At 35.5% G+C, this 24,305-nt stretch overlaps 1 protein-coding gene across 1 annotated transcript; it reads left to right on the top strand.

Moving 5' to 3' along the window:
• The first annotated feature begins 15,830 nt into the window (after positions 1 to 15,830).
• On the top strand, positions 15,831 to 23,700 carry LOC108334227 (probable bifunctional methylthioribulose-1-phosphate dehydratase/enolase-phosphatase E1). Its single transcript, XM_017569958.2, has 12 exons — positions 15,831 to 16,160; positions 17,340 to 17,476; positions 17,966 to 18,061; positions 18,909 to 19,028; positions 19,170 to 19,259; positions 19,527 to 19,703; positions 20,153 to 20,308; positions 21,404 to 21,553; positions 21,625 to 21,726; positions 22,632 to 22,741; positions 22,822 to 22,940; positions 23,502 to 23,700. Exons 1-12 carry the CDS (start codon positions 15,941 to 15,943, stop codon positions 23,591 to 23,593), a joined length of 1,569 nt encoding a protein of 522 aa, XP_017425447.1. The 5' UTR covers positions 15,831 to 15,940; the 3' UTR covers positions 23,594 to 23,700.
• The last annotated feature ends 605 nt before the right edge of the window (positions 23,701 to 24,305 follow it).

Below are 24,305 nucleotides of genomic sequence, written 5' to 3'. Positions count from 1 at the left end.
AAAGATAATGATTTTGATGATGCTAAAAAGTGAAGAATATGAAGACCCTTGCATTATTAAGTTTAAAAGGATATTTTGACAACTAAAGTCAGTAATGACCGAGCGGTAAGAACCGAACGGTAGACTTCATGACCAAGACCAACCTGTCAGGACACGAGTAGTCATGACCAAAAACTTAAGACCGAGCGGTAAAGTTATGACCGAGCAGTGGAGGGCATGACCGAGAGCACGTAAGACATGAACAAGACCAATCAGTCAGGACTCGAGTCGAACACAGATGAAGACCGAACGATCACTATCAGTCAACGGCCGAATGCAGATGCAGACCGAACGACTACAATCAGATGAAGGCCAAACACAGCTGAAGGCAGAACATTGTTCATTGTCGAACACAGTTCAAGACCGAAAGGAGTTGAACATTGGTGAAAAATCAGTTGTATACCGGACGATCACCAATACTGGCCGAACACAAGTTGAGGACCGAACGATGTTGAACATAGTTGAAAGCTGAACACTGCTAAAAGGTTGAATGACGCATAGCAGTTGAAGACCGAACGGTGTCAAAGACCAGTCGAACGACAAAAGGAAATCAGGGTCAAACTGAACGGTAGACGAAGTTGAACAACTGAAGATCGACCAGTTTGAAGTGTCAATATTCAAACTATTCCAAGTCTCGTAGATAATCGATTACCACTTACAATAATCGATTATCACTTGCAGTTGAAATGAGTCTTTTCAGTTTTGGACCAGTAGGCTATATATACCTTTGTCAAACACTTCATAAACCAACTTTGTGTAACTGATAATACAATGCTATCTGAGGAAGTTCTCAAGTGTCAGTTCATTGCTATTGTCAAGTCTTGTGAACAGGAGAAGCTCGCGCTTTGTGTGTAAAAGGTCGGAGCGGTTCTCTTCAAGTTGACAGAGTTGTTTTCTTCTGATTCGTTTGTCGAAGGAAGTTGTTTTTGTTATTGTTATTGTCAATCATTGTATTGTAACTGTAAAACTTTTTTTAGTGAAAAGGTTAATCACTCTTCATAGTGATTAACGACTGGACGTAGAATCTTTTGATTCGAACCAGGATAAAAATCATTTGTGTGAGTTTTCTACTCCCTACACTCTTTATATTTTCTGTTCATCAACAGTTTGATAAAACGTTTAAGAGAAAATTAAAGGAACCATTTTTCAAGTGACTGAACAAGCTTTTTGCTTTTAACAATCTATATCGAACTCTGATTTAATATTTCCGCTATGCAAAATCGGTACTAGTTGTTCCAACAATTGGTATCAGAGCTTGCTTTGATATTCTTTCAAATTTTTCAAAAATGGCTGGTCATCAACATCAAGTATATGTCGAGGGTGCTTCCATCAACAGACCACCACTTTTTACTAGTGATAATTATGCCTTTTGGAAAGTCATAATGGAAATTTTTATGGGGTCTGTTGACAGAGGCATCTGGGAAGTTGTACTAAATGGTCCTTATATTCCTAAAAGAACGGTTGATAATGTAGAAGTAGAAAAACCATACTTTAATTGAACTCCTGAGGAAAATAGAAGAGCCCAATTTGATATTAAGGCTCACAATATTATTTCATCTGCTGTTGTGCTTTACGAATTCTATAGAATTTCTGTTTGTAAGACAGCACATGAGATGTGGGAGGTCCTTAGAGTCACACATGAAGGCACTGATGATGTGAAACGTGCAAGGAAAAACACGCTCATCCAGGAGTACGAGATATTCAGAATGCAACCTGGAGAAACAATTTCTGATGTTCAAAAGCGCTTCACTCATATTGTGAACCACTTAAATGGGTTGGGTAAGACATTTGATACAGATGAATTAAATGTAAAAATTACGAAATCATTGGACAGGTCTTGGCAACCAAAGGTGACAGCTATCTCAGAGTCACAAAATCTCTCCCAAATGTCAATGGCAATTCTCTTTGGAAAGCTTCGTGAGCACGAGCTTGAATTGAATAGATTGACTGCGGAAGAGGATCAAGGAAGGGAGAAGACTCTTGCCTTCAAATCTGAAATATCTAAGGGAAAAAGTTCAAAAAGAAATGATGATGATGACTTTGATGATGAGGAAAACATGAGCCTCATGACAGAGAAGTTTGCCAAGTTCATGAGAGCAAAAGGAAAGGAAAAATACCATGGTGAAAGAAAAGAGAATCAAGGTTCTCCATCAAGCGTGAAGTGCTATGGATGTGGAGAAAAAGGACACGTGAATACTGACTGTCCTAAGAACAAGAAAAGTGAAGAAAAGAAAGAAAGGAAATTTCCCAAATAGAAGAAGGCTTACATTGCTTGGGAAGAAAATGCGTCTAGTACTTCAAACTCAAGTGAATCAGATGAAGGAGCAAATCTTTGCTTAATGGTTGACTTAGAAGACGCTAGAAGTCAAGTAAGTGATTCTAGTTTTGAGACAAGTGATGAATTTGATTTGCAAAAGGCCTTTCTTGAATTATTAAATGAATCTGAGAAACTAGACTTTGCTCATAAAAATTTGAAAAATGAGTTTAAGGATTTGCAAATTAAATATGAAAAAGCTTTAGATGAAGAAGTAATTTTGACAAAATAAAATTTGCAACTTAGAAACAAGAGTATCTGATTTTAATGAAAATAAGAATCCTGTTGAATGTTTATCATGTAAAAGTCATATGTTTGATATTGACATACTTGAAAACTTACTTGCAAATGCAACTAAGGATATCTCACATGTTAAAAATAATTTTAGAAAAGGTAACGTTAAAGACAAGAACATGTATCATTATAAGAAATCTAAAGTTAAGAGAACTCGTAGAGTTTGGGTTGAAAAAGGGACTTTTGTGAAAAATAAGGTGCATGATATTTGTTGTTTTTATTGCATGAAGCATGGTCATACATCAAACAAATGCAACATTAAACACTTTGGAATTCCAAATGGAAAATATGCATGGGTGAAAACTGTAAAATGATGCTTGCTTGCATGAACTAACCCCAAGGACCCATATTGAGATTGAGGACCTAAATTCTTGCTTAACTTGTTTTGTAGGAACCTACAAAGTCAAAGAAATCATTGTGGTATCTTGACAGTGGTTGTTCAAGACACATGACTGGTGACAAGAAAAGGTTTATCTCCTTTGAGAAGAAGAAGCAAGGATTTGTGACATATGGAGATAACAACAAAGGAAAAATTATTGGAACAGGAGACATTAGAGGAGGAAACACGTTGACCATAAAAGACGTATTATACGTTGAAGGTCTCAAACATAACCTCCTAAGCATAAGTCAGTTATGCGACAAAGGTCTCAAGGTAACATTTGAAAGTGATAAATGTATTGTTTATTTTAAAAATTCTTCAGATGTTGCTCTGTAAGGTGTTAGGCATAATAATATTTATTTGATTGATATTGAAAGTGCATCTAGTCATAGTATAACATGTTTAGTCGCTAAAGAGGAAAATCTCTTGTTATGGCATAAAAGAGCTGCACACATTCATAAGCAACATCTAAATAAATTGATTTCAAAAGATCTTGTAATTGGATTGCCTAAGTTAAAGTTTGAAAAAGACAAATTATGCTCTGCATGTCAAAAAGGAAAACAAACAAAATCTTCTTTTTCATCCAAAAGCATGATCTCTACATCAAAACCTTTAGAAGTTTTGCATATGGACTTGTTTGGTCCATCTAGAATTAAAAGTTTTGATGGGAACTATTATGCCCTTGTAATTGTTGATGACTATACTAGATTTACTTGGACCCTATTTTTGACTTTGAAAAATGAAGCTTTTAAAGAATTCAAAACTTTTGCAAAACGTGTTCAAAATGAAAAGGATTTGAAAATCAAAAGTTTGAGAAGTGATCACGGTGGTGAGTTTCAAAATGAATCCTTTGAAAAATTTTGTGATGAGTATGAAATTACTCATAATTTTTCTGCTCCTAGAACTCCTCAACAGAATGGGGTTGTTGAAAGGAAAAATAGGTCATTAGAAGAATTGGCTAGAACTCTTTTAAATGAATATGATGTACCTAAATATTTTTGTACTGATGCAGTTAGTACTACTTGTCATGTGTTGAACATGATGCTTATTAGACCCATTCTTAAGTTAACTACTCCCTATGAATTGTTTAAAGGTAGAAAACCTAATGTGTCCCATTTAAGAATCTTTGGATGCAAATGCTTTGTATTGAATAACAATAAAGATAATCTAGGAAAATTTGATGCTAAATCTGATGAAGCTATCTTCTTAGGTTATTCATTAACTAGCAAAGCATACAGAGTATTTAATAGAAGAACTTTAATAATTGAGGAGTCAATACATGTTGTCTTTGATGAAATTGTGGACCTTGAGGTAAACCCTCTTGAGTCGAACAAACCTATTGCAGGAGATGAGGATTACTTAAAGGAAGCTCTTGAAGAGATATACTTAAATGAAAATAATCATAGACAAACTCAAAATCAAGAAGTGGATCCTAAGAACTATAAACAACCACGTGACCTCCTTATGGACAACATCATTAGAGACATTTCAAAAGGGGTAACTATTAGACGTAATTTAAATAATTTATGTCTAACAGTAGCTTTTGTGTCTCAAATAGACCCAAGAACATAAAAGAAGCTCTTCAAGATGATAAGTGGTGCATTGCTATGCAAGAAGAGCTAAACCAATTTGTAAGGAATGACGTTTGGGAACTTATTCCTAGAAAAGAAGACTATCAAGTCATTGGCACAAAATGGGTGTTCAGAAATAAGCTTGATGAAGATGGAAACATTACAAAGAACAAAGCAAGGCTAGTTGCAAAGGGCTATTGTCAAGAGGAAGGTATATATTATGATGAGACCTACGCCCCGGTACCCAGGTTAGAAGCAATTAGACTTTTACTTGCTTTTGCATCATTAATGAAATTTAAATTGTATCAAATGGACGTAAAAAGTGCATTTTTGAATGGTTTTATAAAAAAGGAGGTATACGTTACTCAATCTCCTAGATTTGAAGATTTTAAATTTCCTAATCATGTGTTTAAATTGAAAAAGGCATTGTATGGCCTTAAACAAGCACCTAGGTCTTGGTATGAAAGACTTAGTAGCTTCTTGATTGAAAATAATTTTTCTAGAGGTAATGTTGATTCACCTTTATTCATTAAGAAAGTAGGAAAACATTCCTCTGAAATGTGACAACACTAGTGCTATACCTAACCAAGAACCCTATAATGCACTCTAGAACTAAGCATATAGAGATAAGTCATCACTTCTTAAGAGATCATATCCAAAAAGGTGATTGCTCTATAGAATATATTGATACTTTGAATCAATTAGCAGACATTTTCACAAAAGTCTTGCCTAAGGATAGATTCTATGAACTTAGAAGAGAATTAGGAGTTATAGACATGTCTTAGACTCAAGATTTCTGACTTTTTCGCGATTTTCGTACTCTCAGCGTATTTAATCGATTATCCAAGGGATATAATCGATTATTTCGAGCGCCTAAAACAGGTTTCGGTTCTCATATAATCGATTATTACGAGGCATAATCGATTATCCTAAAACGCTCTTCACATCTAGGTAGTTATGAACGGATAATCGATTATTACCATCAATAATCGATTGTTCTTGAACTTCTAGAAATTATTTTTTGAAGCGATAATTGATTATCACTTACAATAATTGATTATCACCCGTGCAATTTCAAAAATAGAGCTGTTACAAACTTTATAAAACGACTATAAATGGCCATAAACGGTTAGTTGATCAATTGTTCCTATAAATAATCCCTTATAATCGATTAACGACCACCTCTTTGCATCCAGAAACTTTGCTCCCGTGAGATTTGCACCAAATTCTCTCTTTTTCCCATCACTCTTCACATATCCCATCATTCTCATCCTGCCATGGCTGATTCAAGAAGACCTCGTAGAAGGACTGCTGGTGCTTCTTCATCTCGTTCACGAGATGCTCGTCCTGCTTTCATTGAAGGCTGGATCTCTAATCCAGAAAAACATGTTGATTTTTCCAACTTTTGGAAGGAACGTCGGCTCATGGCAGTTAAATTCATCAGGTTGGATTTCTACCGGTTCTATGGCTTCCAATTCCCTTATTTATTTGGCACTCAAGGTCTCACTCATCTAGTAGAACAAAAAGGCTGTATATATCCTGATCTCATCAGAGTGTTCTACTTCAATCTAAAATACCGCGATGGAATCATCACCACAAAGGTGAAGGGGGTCCCAATTATTTTGGATGACGACATATGGACAAACATGCCACAACTCACCATTTGGGATGATGCTGTCAAAGTTCACCTTGGGGTGCCGAACTTCAATTGCTTGCTAGCCTTCCAATCATTTCTGCGACATCCTCAACAACGAAAAAATAGTCGTCAACTGCTGGTGGTGCAATTACTGCTAACTTGTTTGTAAGTTTAAATTTTGTACAGATATTCAACAATGCTTTTAAATAGGAAATTATCATCATAAAAAAGGGGGAGATTGTTACCAATGAGGAGCATTGATGTCTTAAAAGATAATGATTTTAATGATGCTACAAAGTGAAGAATATGAAGACCCTTGCAGTATTAAGTTTAAAAGCATTTCTGGACAACTAAAGTCAGTAATGACCGAGCGGTAAGCACCGAACGATAGATTTCATGACCAAGACCAAGCTGTCAGAACACGAGCAGTCATGACCAAGAACTTAGGATCAAGCGATAAAGCTATGATCGAGCAGTGGAGGGCATGACCGAGAGCACGTAAGACATGACCAAGACCAATTAGTCAAGACTCCAGCCGAACACAGATGAAGACCGAACGGTCACTATCAGTGAACGGCCGAACGCAGATGCAGACCGAACGGCTACAATCAGATGAAGGTCAAACACAGTTGAAGGTAGAACATTGTTCATGGCCGAACACAGTTCAGGACCGAACGGAGTTGAGCATTGGCGAAAAATCAGTTGTATACCGGACGGTCACCAACACTGGCCGAACACAAGTTGAGGACCAAACGGTGTTGAACATAGTTGTCAACACTCAATTTTGTCCAGGTAGTAAAAATGTGTTTTTATTGGTTTTTTATTATTTTCCTTTTATTTTATTTTACCTTTTTGTTTTATTCTATTTTAATGTATTTAGATCATTTGCTTTTAATTCAATTTCTATTTTATTTCTTATATTCATTTTGTTTTAATAGAGTTAATTAATCAAAATAATTGAAAAAATTGAAAAATAAAATTAAAAATAAAATAAAAAATAAAATAAAATTGAAATAAAAAATATATAATAAGAAAATAAAAAACGTGGGGGAGGTGGTGTATGTGAGGCGTGTCTGGGGTGAGGGAGACCAGGTGGTTAGGAGGAATATTTCCAAGATTTTTGGAGAAAAAAGAAAAGGAGGATTTCACACAGCTGCTGGGACCTTCATCTTCGATCATCATCGAGTCTCCCTGGGGGCATTCACCATTTTCGCCTGCAGAAAAAGACAGACGCTAGCCAAAGAAGAGGGAGGACCCTCACTATCCACTCTCGTTAGCATCTTCCTGGTCGTAGCTCGTAGGCACTTACGAAGCAAGGAAAAGCTAGAACACGAAAGGTAAGTCTTCACTCTTAAACTGCTCATATGCTATGAATGTTTGGGATATTGATGGCTGTTGTGTGCTTGTATTGGGTTGATATCTGCTTCCATTTGATTTGATAACGCTTGGCATGGTTTGCTTGCTCATATCTGGACTAAATATGTAATTATAGAGGGATACATATTTCTGTTACTTCTGGCTTGTTTCCCTCCTCCATCCATTTCCAACAACCCAAACCATGCCCAGGGTTACTAGGAACACCCATCATCTTACTCTTCATTCATCAAACACCTCATGACCACAGCCCAGGGGCACTAGCTCCCTCGTTACTACTCACCCGTAACCATCTCCGCAACCATCTCAAAGAGAGACCTTCACCTGAAACAGTTAATCCTTACACCTCACGACGAGCCCATCATCTTTATCCCTTCACGACACTGACCCCTCTCTGCTCATCACCCCCATCTTCATCCTTATACCACCTCACGGCCAACACCATCATTTTCATCCCTTTCTTCTTCATTTTCATCTCCAACACCTGATACCACACGGCCAAACCTCAATATTGGGTCCAACCATATTCACTTCAACCATCCCAAGAGCCAAACCCAATTAAAGCAATCAAACACGGAAACAGAAAATAGATAAAGGAGACTAGGAGAGCCCATCGGTGGCGGCATCCCAGGCTGATGGCGCCGCGGTTGGAAACGGTTCCGGTGGCGATTGGGGTTGCCACCGACGCCAAGATCGGAAGAGGTGGTGGCGTGGTGACTGGGTCGCGGTGGTGAGCGGCAGCCAGTTAAGCAGACGCGGCGCAGAGACGTCGGAAAGAGTAGACGGAATCGGAGGCTGGGACGCGATGGCTGGTTCGGTGGCGCGGTGGCTAGAAGCAGTGACGCCGTGGCCGCCGTTGGTTTCGGACGTACCTGCTGTCGCCGACGATTTCAAAGCTGGTGGAAGGTGGTGGCGCGAGTTGTCGTCGGCGAGGCCAAGGCGTGTTCTGGCTGAGGCGACGGTGGCCGGCTTTGGAAGAGGCGACGGTGGCCGGCTCTGGAAGAGGCGACGGTGGCCGGCTCTGGAAGAGGCGGCGGTGAGCCTGCGAAGAGAGTAAGAGACCTTGGGTCTCGGGAGAGTGTTGGATCTGAGTGGGTGAGGAATGGAAGGGAAGTATTGAACCCCTAGGGGATTCTAGGTCAGAAAAGCCACCCCGGGCCAGTACTGGGTCAAGCCCAAGAAGAAAAAAAACCTTTTTCTCTCGCAGCCCCCCGCTTCTCACCCGCGCACCCCCCATACATCCTCGGGCCAGTGCTGGGCCTAGCCCAAGTAAACAAAAACTCCTTTCTACTTCGCGCAGCCCCTATTCTCACTTCCACACCCCTTTTAGCTTGGGTTAAGGCCCAATCTCTTTATAAAAGGAAAAATGGTTTGGACACCCCATTTTCTCATTTAGGCACCTCCATTTCTTATTTTATTTTATTTCATTTGTTTTTGTTTCCTATTTATCTTATTTCATTTGTTATTTTACTTTATTTTAAATATCTACCTATTTTAAAATATATATAATAATACATAAAATAAATATAGATATATAAATAAAAAAATTACAAAAATATATTTTAAAGGTTAAGTACACGTGTGACCGCTCGTGTCGTCCTTGTGCCAAAAAACCTTTTCTTTTTCTTTAAATAAAAATTACAAAAATATATTTTTAAAGGTTAAGCACACGTGTGACCGCTCGCGTCGTCCTTGTGCTAGAAACCTTCCCTTCTTTCTTAAATAAAAATAACAAAAATATGTTTTAAAGGTTAAGCACACGTGTGACCGCTCGCGTCGTCCTTGTGCTAAAAACATTTTTCTCTTTCTTCTAATAAGTAACAAAATATGTTTTAAAGGTTGAACACTCGTGTGATCGTCTGCATCGTCCTAGTGTTCAATACCTTTCTCTCTTATTTAAATAATTAAATAATGATATAAGTACTCGTGCGATCGTCTGCATCAGCCTAGTACTTAATATCTTCGATCTAAAAAATTAAATAATGGTATGAGTGCTCGTGCGATCGTCCACATCAGCCTAGCACTCAATACTCTCAAGCCTTCCTAAATAAGTAGATAACGGTATGAGTGCTCATGTGATCGTTCGCATCGTCCTAGTGCTTAATATCGTTATTTCTCTTTTAAAAAAGAATAATAATTAAAAATATTTAAATACCATTCTAAGGTATAAGTACTTGTGTGACCGTCCGCGTCGGCCTAGTATTCATTACCTTCCTTTTTTCGAAAATATCAAAAATAGATATATAAAATCTTCAAAAGCTAAAAACATCAACACTTTCAAGCAAGCAAACAGTCTTTTGCCAGAACTACGTGATCCTTGATTCTCCATCAAAAGTGGAGATACATAGGAGCAAGGTTAGCCCTTGTCAGGTTCACTTCCCAAAAATCCAAAATCATTTCAAAATAAATTTTCAAACAATTTCCAAACAAACTTTCTCAAACAGCTTCAAAAGAACTACGTAACCCTGATTTCTCATTTTGAATGAGAATACGTAGGAGCAAGGTCAATCCTTGTCGGGCTCAAAAAACTAAAAAATATATATTTTGTTTCTTTAATTTTTTATTTTAGGGATAATTAAACATTTAGCAAACCACATTAAATTCGCGTATTTAATTAAAGGTACTGCCTTAGGGCAGGCGTTGTAGGGTGCTAATACCTTCCCTACACGTAACCGACTCCCGAACCCGAAATTCAGTTTTCGCAGACCTTGCCTTATCATTTTATGGTTTTTCCGTAGTTTTCCAGAATAAACTATGGTGGCGACTCCAAATCTCTTTTTCTAAAACCCGTTCTGTTTTTTTTGGATCGTCGTCCCGTCGCGATTTCCCGTTGCGACAATAGTTGAAAGCTGAACAGTGCTAAAAGGCTGAATGGAGCATAGCAGTTGAAGATCGAACGGTGTAAAAGAAAAGTCGAACGGTAGAAGGCAATCAGGGTCAAATCGAACGGTAGAAGGAGTTGAAGATAATTGATTATCACTTACAATAATCGATTATCAGTGGCAGTTGAAATGAGTCTTTTCAATTTCGAACCAGTAGGCTATATATACCTTTGCCAAACACTTCAGAAACCAACTTTGTGTAACTGAGAATACAGTGCTATCTGAGGAAGTTCTCAAGGGCCAGTTCATTGCTATTGTCAAGTCTTGTGAACAGGAGAAGCTCGCGCTTTGTGTGTTAAAGGTCGGAGCGGTTCTCTACAAGTTGGCAGAGTTGTTTCCTTCCGGTTTGTTCGTCGTAGAAAGGTGTTTTTGTTACTGTTATTGTCAATCACTGTATTGTAACTGTAAAACTATTTTTAGTGAAAAGGTTAATCACTCTTCATAGTGATTAACGGCTGGACGTAGAATCTTTTGATTCGAACCAAGATAAAAATCATTTGTGTGATTTTTCTACTCCCTGCACTCTTTATATTTTCTGCTCATCAACAGTTTGATAAAACTTTTAAGAGAAAATTAAAGGAATCATTTTTCAAGTGACCGAACAAGCTCTTTACTTTTAACAATCTGTATCGAACTCTGATTTAATATTTCCGCTGTGCAAAATCGGTACTGGTTGTTCCAACAAAAACCCTTATTTGAATCAAGAAGTCTCTACAAATTCTTAAATATCTGCCATGGCTGCTTCATCTTCACGTCCAGGAAAGCGTCTTGTATCTTGAATCAAGGAAGCAAACCCTTTTGGCTGGTTTAGTGATGACGAACAAAGAACTGACTTCATTTGTTAGTGGGGGTTCAAAGAAGTGATCAAACATAAGTGCTTAAAAATCTTGTTCTTTCGCTCAGAAGGATTCTTATTTCAAGAATGGCTATTTAATTATGGTCTAACAAAGTTTCTTAAACTCCAAGAAGATTGTTATCCTAATCTTGTGAAAGTATTCTATGCAAACTTAAAAAGGGAGAGGAACTATTTGATTTCCAAAGTAAAGGGTGTGACTGTTCGTATTGATGATTCCATATGGAAATATGTTGTTGGATTCCAACCTGGAGGACTAAAAGCACATCATGGTGTATCAGGGCTCAATAAAGTCTATATCTATAACAATCTTTTGAAGGATCTGAATATGATAGGGAAATGTGACTCCTTCAGTATTAATCATCTAAGCAAAGAAGAAAGAATATGTGCATATGTGATCACATGGATTTTACTTCCTAGAAGTGAAGATTAGTCATTGTTGAATGCAGAAGATATGTACCTACTGTATGCATTGCAAACAAGCATACAGACAGATTGGGCATCTGTAATCGGTGATTATATGATGAAGGTCGCAAAGAAGAATGAATATCACTTACCATATGTTGTCTTCATTAGCAAAATTCTGAGACTACAAAATGTGGACATCACAAATGAGATCACCATTGTTGGTAACAAAAGGAATGTGATTGAAAAATTATTCTTGGAACACTCGGGGCTTAGAAAAAGCAAAGAAGGATGGATTTTCAAGGAAAAGTTTTGCTCTGATACTGATAAAGTTGATCCTATCAATATTGACAAGTCAAGATATGAGTTCAGACCTCAAACAAAATTTGAGGAGTTTGTAGAAGTAAGATTTAAAAGACTTGATGAGAAAATGTCAATGCTTCAAAAATCTTTTACTGAGCTGCATAGGAAGATGGATTATGCATTGAGGATAAATGCATTTGGTGACACCTATGTAGATGATTCTGAAAGCGAGAAGAATAATGCAGATGAGAAAATTGTAAAGTCATCTGAAACGGAATAAGGATTTTGTAGTTAAAGTTTAGAGCTTTGTTTCTCTGTTTTGCTTTGATTGTTTTTTTTAATTGGCTTTATATGCCACTTTTGTTTTGGTCAATCTGATTGTAATCCATGTTTGAATATCAATGAAATCAGATTTATGGTTGGTTTTCAATCTATATTTGAATGACTTACTGTGTACATCAACCTAATCAGATCTGAATCGATTTCACTGTGATTGTATGCAAATGAAATATTGTTTATTGTTACATTCATACATTTGCATACTCATATATTAACTGTGATAGTTCTTGTACTATATTGATTCTAAAATGCTTGATCTAGAAAGATCATGACAGGTTTTGTAGGAACTTTACTTGCTGGCTAGATGAAACTGGAAAGTCAACAATATGCTACAACAAGAAGTCGATTATGATTATGATCAAATCGATTGAGGTTCGAAATTGGTTTGAAGATTCCAAACTGGGATATCTGTTATCTTTAAACCCTGCTTTATATTTTGTGAATGTTTTGTGTGCTTATATCTCTATGCTTATTAGTTGTATCTATGCTCTGAGATGATAAGAGAATAAACTATGTTTGATGATTGAAATTGTATCAATTATGCTCTGCTATTACTGCTATACATTTACTCTGATACAATGTTGGAATATGCTTTTACATGCTCTGATACATAATCTGATTACTGCATTGTGGATCTGTGTTTTGAAATTGAAACATGCATAATGATTGGGGAGCATTGCATATCATTGATCTATTTCACATGTATTTATTTAAGGAGGAGAAAATCCTAAATCATGTGAATAACACTGTCAGGGGGAGCATCTAAATCTATTTTTGATATATCTGATGCATCTCTATGTAATTGATTATTTGTTTATCAATTACTATATGCTTACCTTTTTTTTCTAATGCCCAAAGGGGGAGAATTATGATGGTTTTGTAATTGATTGATAATTTGTATTGATTTGTTCAACATGGTTGTTTATTAATCATGGTTGTGCATCATCAAAAAAGGGGGAGATTGTTGAGATTGTTAATAGGGAGAGCAAAGGTTCAGCTTAACCCACAATCTCAGTGATATCTGTGTTTTTGCTGATGACAACACATAATTAATAATACATGTGTATTTTGTGTTACATGTTCTATATTTACATGTTATATGCTTTTGATCAATGTGTTAAATTTGTTTAAGCATATATGAGAACATGATTGTGTTGTTCATTGCATATCACTGTGTTACATATGTGTTTTTATATGTGAATGCATGACATATAATGTTGAAAAGAAAAACCACAAGCACTTATGTTAAACTTTAAATGTGTGGCAAAATAAAAGTTTTAAGTTGATTTCATTATGGGAGGAATCGATTAAAACTCATGTCTTTGCACAAACTATTTTCAAGTGTGTTGTGAGATTTTTTATTATAGTGCATTGACTTCCTATGGTTGGAAGGACACTAGATGTAGGCTTGGCCGAACTAGTATAAAAACACAGTGTTTGAATTTTCTCATCCCTACACTCTTTACTTAATCGATTATGTTCTGCATTCATTCAATTAAGTTTTCGCTGCATTGAAAGTCTTTTACCTTGCGATTCAAGAAAATTATAAAGGCATCATTTTGTGAAAAAGATTTCAAAAGATTTTCTTTTTTACATTTCACCAATTCACCCCCCCTCTTGGTGTGAGAAATTGAGTCATTCTATTTTTAACACAGCTCGTTGTGTGAATAAAATGACTGTGATCCAGACCCCTCAAGCACTCGGTCAGCGACTCAACTCACTAGGCGAATCTAGAGACAAGGGTCCAGACCTTTCATTCACTTACTCAGCGACTTAACTCGCTAGGCGAATCCAGAGACAGTGGTGTAGACCTCTCAACCAGCCGCTCAATGACCTAAGTCGCTAGGCGAAAGCACAAACAATGGTCTAGACCTTTTGACTTCTCGCTCAGCGACTCCACTCGCTCAGCGAGTCTGCATAATTCTGCAGCACAAAAACTGTAGAATTTTCACCTTAAACCACTCTTGACCAATTTGATGTATTTTTCCCAACTTCTAGCCCTCCTAGATCTTGTTATATATACACTTAATTATACTCAACCAATTGTACATATACCATCCTAAACCTATTTTAAAGTGTTTACTTACAAGATTCAACTCCAAAATCCACCAATCTCACTTGAGAGACTCAAATTGAATTCTACCATTTGTGACACAGTTTCAAGCAACTTAGGGACTCTAATAAGTCTCATATGACTTACCAAAACTCTCCAAACTGACCATTTGAGCACAGAATCACCAACTCAAGTTTTCACTAGTCCACTTCCTCAAAAACAAGTTCTAAGCTAGGGTAAACTATACCTACCTATTACCATACCTTCTCATCACATATTTCATCCATTCTAATCACTTGAACAACTAACAAAATAACTTATAACAGACTTCAAATATTTCAAACCAGTTCACAACTCTTCTTTCACAGTTTCACTACCTAAGACCTCATTTTTAGACACAAATGACCTACAACCAATAGTAACCATTTCTCCCAACAATTAAATCAACTCAATTAACTTCATAAACATCAAATCCAAAATTAATAACACATAAACAAATTCCACATATTTTTAAAACATTCATCATCACACCAAGCATAAATTACCCACTTTACACACCATTCAAGTCTCAATTCATACAAAGTCAAAAAATTAATATTTTTAACCACATTTCTATAACTTAATTAAATTCATCAACTAAACTAATCATCAAGACATATTCACTAGCTTCCTTACCTTAATAAAACTTCCACTGCTCTAAAAATCCTCGATAGTTGCTTCTTCCGCAAGGAATCTCTAGAAAAACCTACAAATCACCTATTGGCGATTGGAGACAAACCTTAAAACCTAACTTGAATCAAGAATTGAAGGAGAAAGATGCTTGACACATGCAAACAAAGTTTCTCTGCATGACCAAGAATCAAGAAAATAACAAGGAAAAAGGGATGAAAACTTATTTGTTCTAAACACCAAATTGATCGGGTACAAAGGTAGACCTTGATATCGTGATCGTCTAGGCACCTCCTTATGGTCAAATAGATGACTTGAAATCAAGAACATTTAGAGAGACGTGAGAGAGAACAAAGAGAAAATATTTTAGAGAAATATAGTGTTTTTAACCTTAGAAAATTCTATTTATATTATAAAATTATTTTATAATAAAATTATCGGTCTTATTATTTTAATACACCTACCAACTCTAATACTTTATTTTTAGGTTCTTACATTATTTATTTTTAATTAATTTTTTATAAAAAATACCTGTAATTAATTATTTAATTTTTTCAAATTATCAAATTCTTTATTTAAATATTATCTTAATATAAATATAAAAATAAAACAAACCCACGTTTCCAAATCTAGTTCAAAACCCTAAATCACAAATTGAGCTAAACATTCCTATCCTAAAATCCCATACATATTTAACTGAGTCAGATATTCGATATCCCAACAAAACACACTCTCACGTGTAATGTGTAGATAGACAAATGTTTTAGCTTACAAATTAAGCTCCATTCATATTCACTCACTCAAGAGTCTTTTTCTCTCTCTAGAATCCATGGCAGCCATTGGTCTCAACGGCGTGAAGGTGGGAACGACGTCGTCTCAGGCGTACCTTGAAGGCAAGGCCGTGAAGGAGACAAGGGCGTTGATGGCTGAACTTTGTCGTCATTTCTACACCCTTGGATGGGTGACAGGCACGGGTGGCAGCATCACCATGAAGGTCCATGATGACTCCATTCCCAAGCCTCAACAGCTCATACTCATGTCCCCTTCTGGTATCTTCCCTTTGCCCACCCTTTCGTTTCCGAGTCACAAGTTTAGATTTTTTTTTCTGCGTTCTTGCCATCTTCGGCTTGTCTGGTTTCTGGTTATGTGCTTGATTATTTCTCTGCTGCAGGACCTTTTAAGTCTATTTAACCTTAGTTTGGACACGACTTAACCATGTAGAAGAAAAGCAAATTAATCTTCTCTAAAATTTATAAAATCATTCTCGTTTTAGCTTATCTAAAAGTTGATTTTTAATTTTTGCACTAGTTGTTTCTTATTTTGGTGGAGATTTCTTTTCTTTGTCTTCTTTTCCAGTAAATGCTTATGTATTGTTTATGTAGTAATTGATGGAAACAAACCATACTCTCAATGTGGTTATTGCCTAATTGCTCAAGGTGTGCTTGGATAAATAGCTTAACTTCTTATTTGATAAACTTTTCTATATGCACTTTTAAAATAAAACAAGAATGGAAGAGAACTTTTGTATTTCTTTTCTTCGATATACATAAGCCTAGATATACATATAGAAAAGTTTATGTATCTTAGGAGTTTGGTGCTCTGTAAGTTAAAAATAATTTATGTATCTTAGGCTTTTTGAAAATTTAGATGAGATAAGAGAACTGCTATAAAAGTTAAGGACATAAGTTGATTTTAACATATAGCAAAAAGTCAATTCTTCTTACCTTGCTATATATTCTTATAAATGCTTTTGGAGAAATTTATCTTAGCGTGCATTAAATTATTTTCTCAAGTTAAAATCAACTTATGCTTTTTGTCTTTTATAAACGCTGTCATGTCTAACTTTTCTAAAAAGTGATGTGTACAAGCTGATTTTAGTTAAGGGGAAAATTTTAATTCATTTTGCCTTTTTATTTTTCCATTAAGTACTTTCGGAGAAGCTTATCCAAACATGGCTTTGATCATGTTATAAGTTTGATGATGAAATATAATCTAATAAGTCTGAAAGCTTATATTGATAAATTTTACCTGAAGGTTGTTAAAATAAGGTAAGAAGAGTTTATTAGACGAACAAGTAATTTTTAGGAGTTTAAGTACACCCTGTAGAAGGTCTTTGATACATTCCTTGATAATTTAATTTCTTTGTGCTAGAGATGATGAAACACTACTATTATGTCCTGTTAATTGATTCGTTTTGATCTTCCTTTTTTGCTGAAAAATGTGTGCAGGTGTTCAGAAAGAAAGAATGGAGGCAGAGGACATGTATGTGTTATCAATCAGTGGAAGCATTTTGTCTGCTCCATCTCCTAAACCTTACCCACACAAGCCTCCCAAATGTACTGATTGTGATCCACTTTTCAGGAAAGTAAGTTTGGTTTAGCAATATAAATAATGGTTACTGTAATTGAGTGATGCAGACTTTGATATACACATTGTTCTTTTTATATTTCCACAATACTACAAGACGTTGCTCAACTCCTATATACATTCTCTTTGTATTTCTTTTTTGTGTATGGTAGCTTGTATTGTACTTTTTTGAATATATGAGTGGTATCACTTAAATTCCGGACATTTGGACTTATGGTGGCATTAAATAACTGTGACATTTGGTTGATAAGTGTCTTTATACCAACTTTTTTGAATAAAATCTGATAAATGCTATAATATCTGCAAGTTTTACTTCAAACAGGAAATGCTACTATTTGGTAAATAGAAGTGACTGAAATTTCTTGAGAATAACTATCTTTTGGTCTAATCCACTGTAGGCTAACCATAGAAACTTACAAGGCCTATCTCTTTTTATAAATTAGCTATTGATATAAGCTTCATACATCTCTTTCACTTTCTGTTTTAGGCATATGAAATGCGAGATGCTGGGGCTGTTTTCCACAGTCATGGAATAGAATCCTGTCTTGTAACAATGATCAATCCATTATCTAAGGAGTTTCGAGTAAGTATTTTGTTCGTGGATGGTTTTTTGTTTGAGATTAAAGACACTTTCAAAATTCTGATACATAATTGTTAGTTGTCATTGTCAATATATCTTTGAACGGGGTTTAGATTGGTAATAAAGGATGCAGCCGAGCAATAGTCTCATTGCCTGAAGACTATTTGTTGAGTGCTCAATTCCACACATACAACTATCTGTTGAAAAAAAAAAACAAGAGTTTATTTATTCCAGAGAATTTTGTGGAGAAAAGATTAAGTTCCAAATAATATACTATAAACAATAACTTGCATCGAATATCCTTCTTGGTTTGAATCCTCTATGTGGTACTCTTATTTCAAAAATAAGCAAGGCGCATGACACTCAAAAAGAGTGAAGTAATTAACAAATATTGACACTAGATGAACATTTTGCAGTTAATTTCTGTTGTATTTAAATATGTGGCTTCTACCACATGTATGTAGATATTTATACCCAGAATTGGAAAGTTTAGCTCTGCTTGTAATACTGCAAAAATTGTGAAGGAGTAAGGGCCACAAATAGGGCATTTATATGTTATACTTGTACAGAACAAATACTTTTTTAAATGGAGAGTTTTCTTGGAAGAGGGTGGATTGGGAGAGGCGCCTGGCATCCTGCTTCCCTTGGATCTTTTTCTGTTTGTTATTTTCCTGATCAAATATAGGATGCAGATTTTGTGCTGTTGTAGCTTATTACAAGTACTTTGGGAAAGACCAAACATAATTTTAAAGTAATATGTTTCTTTTTCATGATGTTTTTCTACATGCTTTTATTTCCTCTTCCTATAATACTATTTTCATTTGTTTCTGAATGTCTCAACAAATGGCAGATCACTCACATGGAAATGATAAAAGGAATCAAAGGGCATGGCTATTATGATGAACTTGTGGTTCCCATAATTGAGAACACGGCCTATGAGTATCAGCTCACAGAGTCTTTTGCTAAAGCTGTATGTTTCTTCTGTTGATTCTACATATGTATTAAATATCTGTTGGGAAATCTGGATGATTTTTTCGCACTTTTCTTTTTCTCAAAAGAAAACCATGGCTGATGTAACTTAGTTTGTTATTATTTCTTCCCCATTTTGTAGATTGAAGACTACCCAAAAGCAACAGCAGTACTTGTTCGCAACCACGGGATATTTGTCTGGGGAGATTCGTGGATCAGTGCAAAAACTCAGGTTTTTGCTATCTACATTTCCCAGGGAGACTGCAACCAATTTCATATATATTTTTGTAGCATTATGCTTGAAGTCCCCATAAAATATAATACTCTAAACAATAGGTTTTTTTTGGAAGGGGTGTTATTTACAGTTTTCATGCTCATTCTTGGAGTTTCAATAAAATATAACACTCTTCTAAAAGACAGTTGTCTTTTGGAAAATTGCGAGGGGGGCAGGGTGCATTTGTAGTTGTGCTTTCTGGTAAATTGATGTTATTTTTTTCAGTCTGAGTGTTACCATTATCTCTTTGATGCTGCTCTCAAACTTCAGCAAATGGGATTGGACTGGTCTACTCCAAATCACGGTCCAATACAAAGTGCTAGAAGGGGTCTAAGTACTGCTGGGGAGTCGAATGTGTCAGTTAAAGCAAGTAAATCTAATGGTGAAATTGATCCATTCCCAGTGAGTTCACTTAATCCTTCCATTTTTTTTAAATCTTTAGGCCATTAAGGAGCTGTTTGTTTTGTGAAAATTTTCATTTTCTCATTTTACATTTAATTAAAAAAAATCACCTTCGTTTCACTGTATTCCGTTTTCAAAAGTTTATACAAAAGACAGCAAAAACAACTTTCTATTGTTTTCTATTTTTCCTGTTTGCTATACAAAATTTTGAGAACAGAAAATGAAGTGAAAAAAGAAAATAAAATAGGAAAAACGTTTTTTCTAATAAAATGTCTTATATTTGAGTTTTTTTATTTTCTTAAATTCTTGAAACAATATCCTCTCTATTCACCGTGGACTGATAGCGCTAGTTCCCAATTCATTGAATAGAAGGTGCTTCACATATCTTGCAGTGATTGTCTTATGGTTTGAAATTAAATTATTGATTTTTATATCTATTTGGGTTGCAGCGTTGCATTGTTCTTGACATTGAAGGAACTACTACGCCCATATCATTTGTTTCAGAGGTTCTCTTCCCATATGCCCGTGATAATGTTGGGAAGCATCTATCTCTAACATATGATACCCCTGATACCAAAGCTGACATTGAGCTGCTTCGTTCCCAAGTAAGTTTTTTAGCTTGTATGGTTAAGGAATTTTTATTCCTCTAATTGGAATATTTGGTTTAGACATTGAATTATTGTAATATGGAATATTATCACTGAAATGCTATGTTACTATGTTAGAGATGTGAGTGGAATTGTGGTTTTGAACTACTCTGTGCATGGTTATTAAAACATTAATGATTGAATTGGTTGTCTTGTTTATGTCAGTCAATTCTTCCTAAGTGATTATACTTTTTTTGGAGTTTATTAAAGCATAAGAAGTGGTTTATGAATGTAAAAAAGAGATGCCGTTTGGTTTTCTGTAATCACAGAAAGAAAAGGGCTTCATTCGTCACTGAGTTTGTTGGATAGAAGAAAAACTTGTATAAAAAGGAGTCTATTCATTTCACACTGGAAATTGCCCAGTTTGTTACTACACAAAAAATACCCCCCTTTCCTTTCTAACAGAGGCCTAATTTAAGGAAGGCAGATGCAAGCAACTAAACCAAGGAACTACTACAGAAAACCTAACTGATAGGTCAAAGGGTTTAATATCAATTTTTACCCCTCTTCCTATAATACACTTTTAAAGTCTTATTTGTATATGTCTATCAGATGCACAGGAAGCCAAGGGCGTGTTTGTTTTTTAATGTTTAAATTTTCCGTTGCTATTTTTTCACTACTGATTACAGAAATATCACTGCTTTCATTTTGTTTCATTTTTTCAAAAAATTGTAAAGGTAATGATAAAAACAAGTATTATAGAAGTGTGCCCTGTAGTCGCATAGATAGACTTTATGGTAGTAATAGGGAAGTATGGAAACCAGGGACTGATAGATTGTAATATTTGGAGAATATGAGCGAAGAGAAAGATTTAATGGCAACGATATATTCAGTGAGGTATATATTTATAGGCTTTTGGAGAAGAGTGCTGAAGAAGCCAATGCCAGTGTTGACTCAGCACTGATGTGACTGGTTACAGGCGGTCATAACTAACTACAGAAAAAGAAATCACCTACAAATAGAGACTAGAATAGTAGTGTGCACTACAGAAACTTGTATACATTGCATTGAGAGAACTTGGACAGTTGACATCTCATTCATTTTTTATAACAGGTTCAAAGTGACCTTGAACAAGGCATTGCAGGTGCTGTGCCTATCCCTCCAGATGATGCTGGGAAAGAGGAAGTCATTGCTGGAATCGTTACTAATGTGGATGCTATGATAAAAGCTGATAGAAAAATCACTGCCTTAAAAGAGTTGCAGGTAGTTAAACTGAGTTGAATTTTGGTCTGTTGAATTCATATTTGGCATATTGCTGACATTTAGCTATGCAGGGTCACATATGGAAAACTGGTTATGATAATAATGAATTGGAGGGAATAGTTTTTGATGATGTACCAGAAGCTCTAGAAAAGTGGCATGCCTTGGGTGTAAAGGTTGTTTTCACTGATTCTTAGCTCTATACCTCTTTTTAGCTCACTTGCTGACTATTTTCCTGCATTTTGACCATAGGTATCTTTATTGCTTAAGCATCATGCCAGTGTTTGGCAGAAGGGCATAAGATAACCATAGGTTAAGATGCCCTCTGTTAGCTAAGAACCTGTGCGGTTGTGAGGGCATATGATACCTTTCCAAACCCATTAACCGTTTTATATGAATTTCCAATTATATCCTTTTATTTATCAGCTTTCATTCTTATGAATAACCCATTCATCTTTGGTCCACTCTCTTTTTCTCCTTGGTTTGGTCTAGGTGCCCACAGTGGGCCCGCGAATGTAGGAAGGACTCCCCTAAGATAACTGGATAGTGGATACTGTCCCACAATGAAGAGTCCCTCTATCATTTACTTAAATCTGTCATCCATCCATTACATTCTTATCTCCTTCATCCAACCATAGTACCATTCTTTTTCTCTTTCTGCCACATGTTGACTCACCCTTGGTTCCACTAAACTGGCTTAAGAGGCATACTATCAAGCTACCAAGGAATAGAAACAAAGAGTTGGCCTATCTATTAAAAAATTCTACTTGCCAGCATTAATGTTTCTGCTTATGGTACTGCTGAATGTCTAAAACGTAAATACTTGATGTCTTACTCTGAATGCCTATAATGTCAATTCTGAATGGCTCCTATCTCCTTTCTCTAGTATATTTCTCTTACTACCTCTTTTAGTTATCAAAATATACAATTCTGCACCCGGCCAAGGGTTGTGAGGGTGAGGTAATTTTTACTTTCTGCTGTCTCAAAAATGAAATGAAGTGTAATCACATTTTATTCGTCATTGATATTTGGAGAGCATATTTTCTTGCATTTGAATTGCTATTTCTGATCTACGCAACAGGTATACATATATTCTAGTGGTAGCAGGTTGGCTCAAAGGCTAATATTTGGAAAAACAAACCAGGGGGACCTAAGAAAATACTTGTCTGGGTTTTTTGACACCACTGTGGGGTAAGGCTTTTATGTTGATGTTCCCCCTAGACGATTCCTGTCCAAAGATGCATATATTCACGCAAAACTCATTTTTGCAGGAACAAAAGAGAGACACGCAGTTATGTTGAAATTTCCGAGTCACTCGGTGTTGATAAACCATCAGATATTTTATTTGTAACTGATGTATATCAAGAAGCCACGGCTGCAAAGGCAGCAGGTATGAACATTTTACTTAATCCATCTTCTTATTTATAAGTTGAATTTTATCAATAAACTGAGTCCATCTCATGTAGTATGTTTTTGAGCTTTCTTAGGGAGCTGGCAAGAGTAAGTAAACTGAACCAAACATATTTGTAACTATTTTTTTTTTGGTTGCAATGAAGACTCTATAAATGTCATGTTTTATATTAATGATTGGTTCACTAACGGTCAAAGATCAATTATATAAATGAAACAGAAAATGAGTACAACTTGTGTGTAATGTGTAAAATTAAACTTGTAGAAAATTGTTATCAACTTCAATAATTTATCTGTGCACCCTTTGGAGTCCTGCATCTACTTATACACACCACTTGCACCCACACACATCACTGTATGGCTGACTGCAAGCAAAAATCAAAATCTAACTTGACATTTGTGTAGGCCACACTATCAATTGTGAGTGTGACCTCCCAATTGGTGTGGTAGAGAAATTTCTCTAGGATCCCACTTTTATGACTAAATAAGAAATTGCTTATTTTGTCTGCACATATATTTGTTTACAATTGTCCTGTTTCAGGTTTGGAGGTGATAATTTCTATTCGCCCTGGAAATGGACCCCTCCCTGACAATCATGGGTTCAAGGCAATCAAATCCTTCTCAGAGATCTAGGACTTGTAGCAGGCATCTGGAATGGCATTAAATGTGTTATCATAACTAAGAATAATTGTGTAACGTTCAGTTCTTGGTATAAAATAATGTAATATATTTTGCTTCAATTTCTTTAAATTTCAGTTTATATTGCCTCTTTCAATGCTATTTTAAATTATTTAAATACATTCACTGTACATTTTCATCAGATATTTTTAAACGACATGTTTTTGTTCTCTAGACATTGACATTCTTAGTAACCAAACAGATTTTATTAGTGAATAAGGATTGCTGAATAAAATGAAATAAAATAAATTGAGCTTTTTCTTCACAAGTCAAAATTAAAGAAAATTGTTTTTATGGAAAATTCATTGGATTAATTTTAACATGCATGAGGAATTTAATTTATTCTAACTTTGTAATTTCTTTTCTAATAAAATGTTTATAGAAAAATATGGGGTAAAATTTACATGTATTGAGTACAATCAAAATAGCTATGATTGGTGTTTTTTTCAATGATAAAGACTTTCATCGAATCTTTTTAGCAAGATGTAAAATATCAAAGAAAAAAAAATTGAATTTGACTGGGGAAGGGGACAAAAACAGTAATTAAGGTACATGAGTAGAAATCAGACTTATTCTATAGTCCAATAATGCTTTTTAATATATATTTTCCCCACTTAATTTGGAAAAGAAAATTTGAAGATATTATTTTATTGAAATGTGTATATAT

This window comes from Vigna angularis, chromosome 11 (genome assembly GCF_016808095.1).
Source record: "Vigna angularis cultivar LongXiaoDou No.4 chromosome 11, ASM1680809v1, whole genome shotgun sequence".
Taxonomy (NCBI): domain Eukaryota; kingdom Viridiplantae; phylum Streptophyta; class Magnoliopsida; order Fabales; family Fabaceae; genus Vigna; species Vigna angularis.
This window is presented reverse-complemented; position numbering and strand designations above follow the sequence as displayed.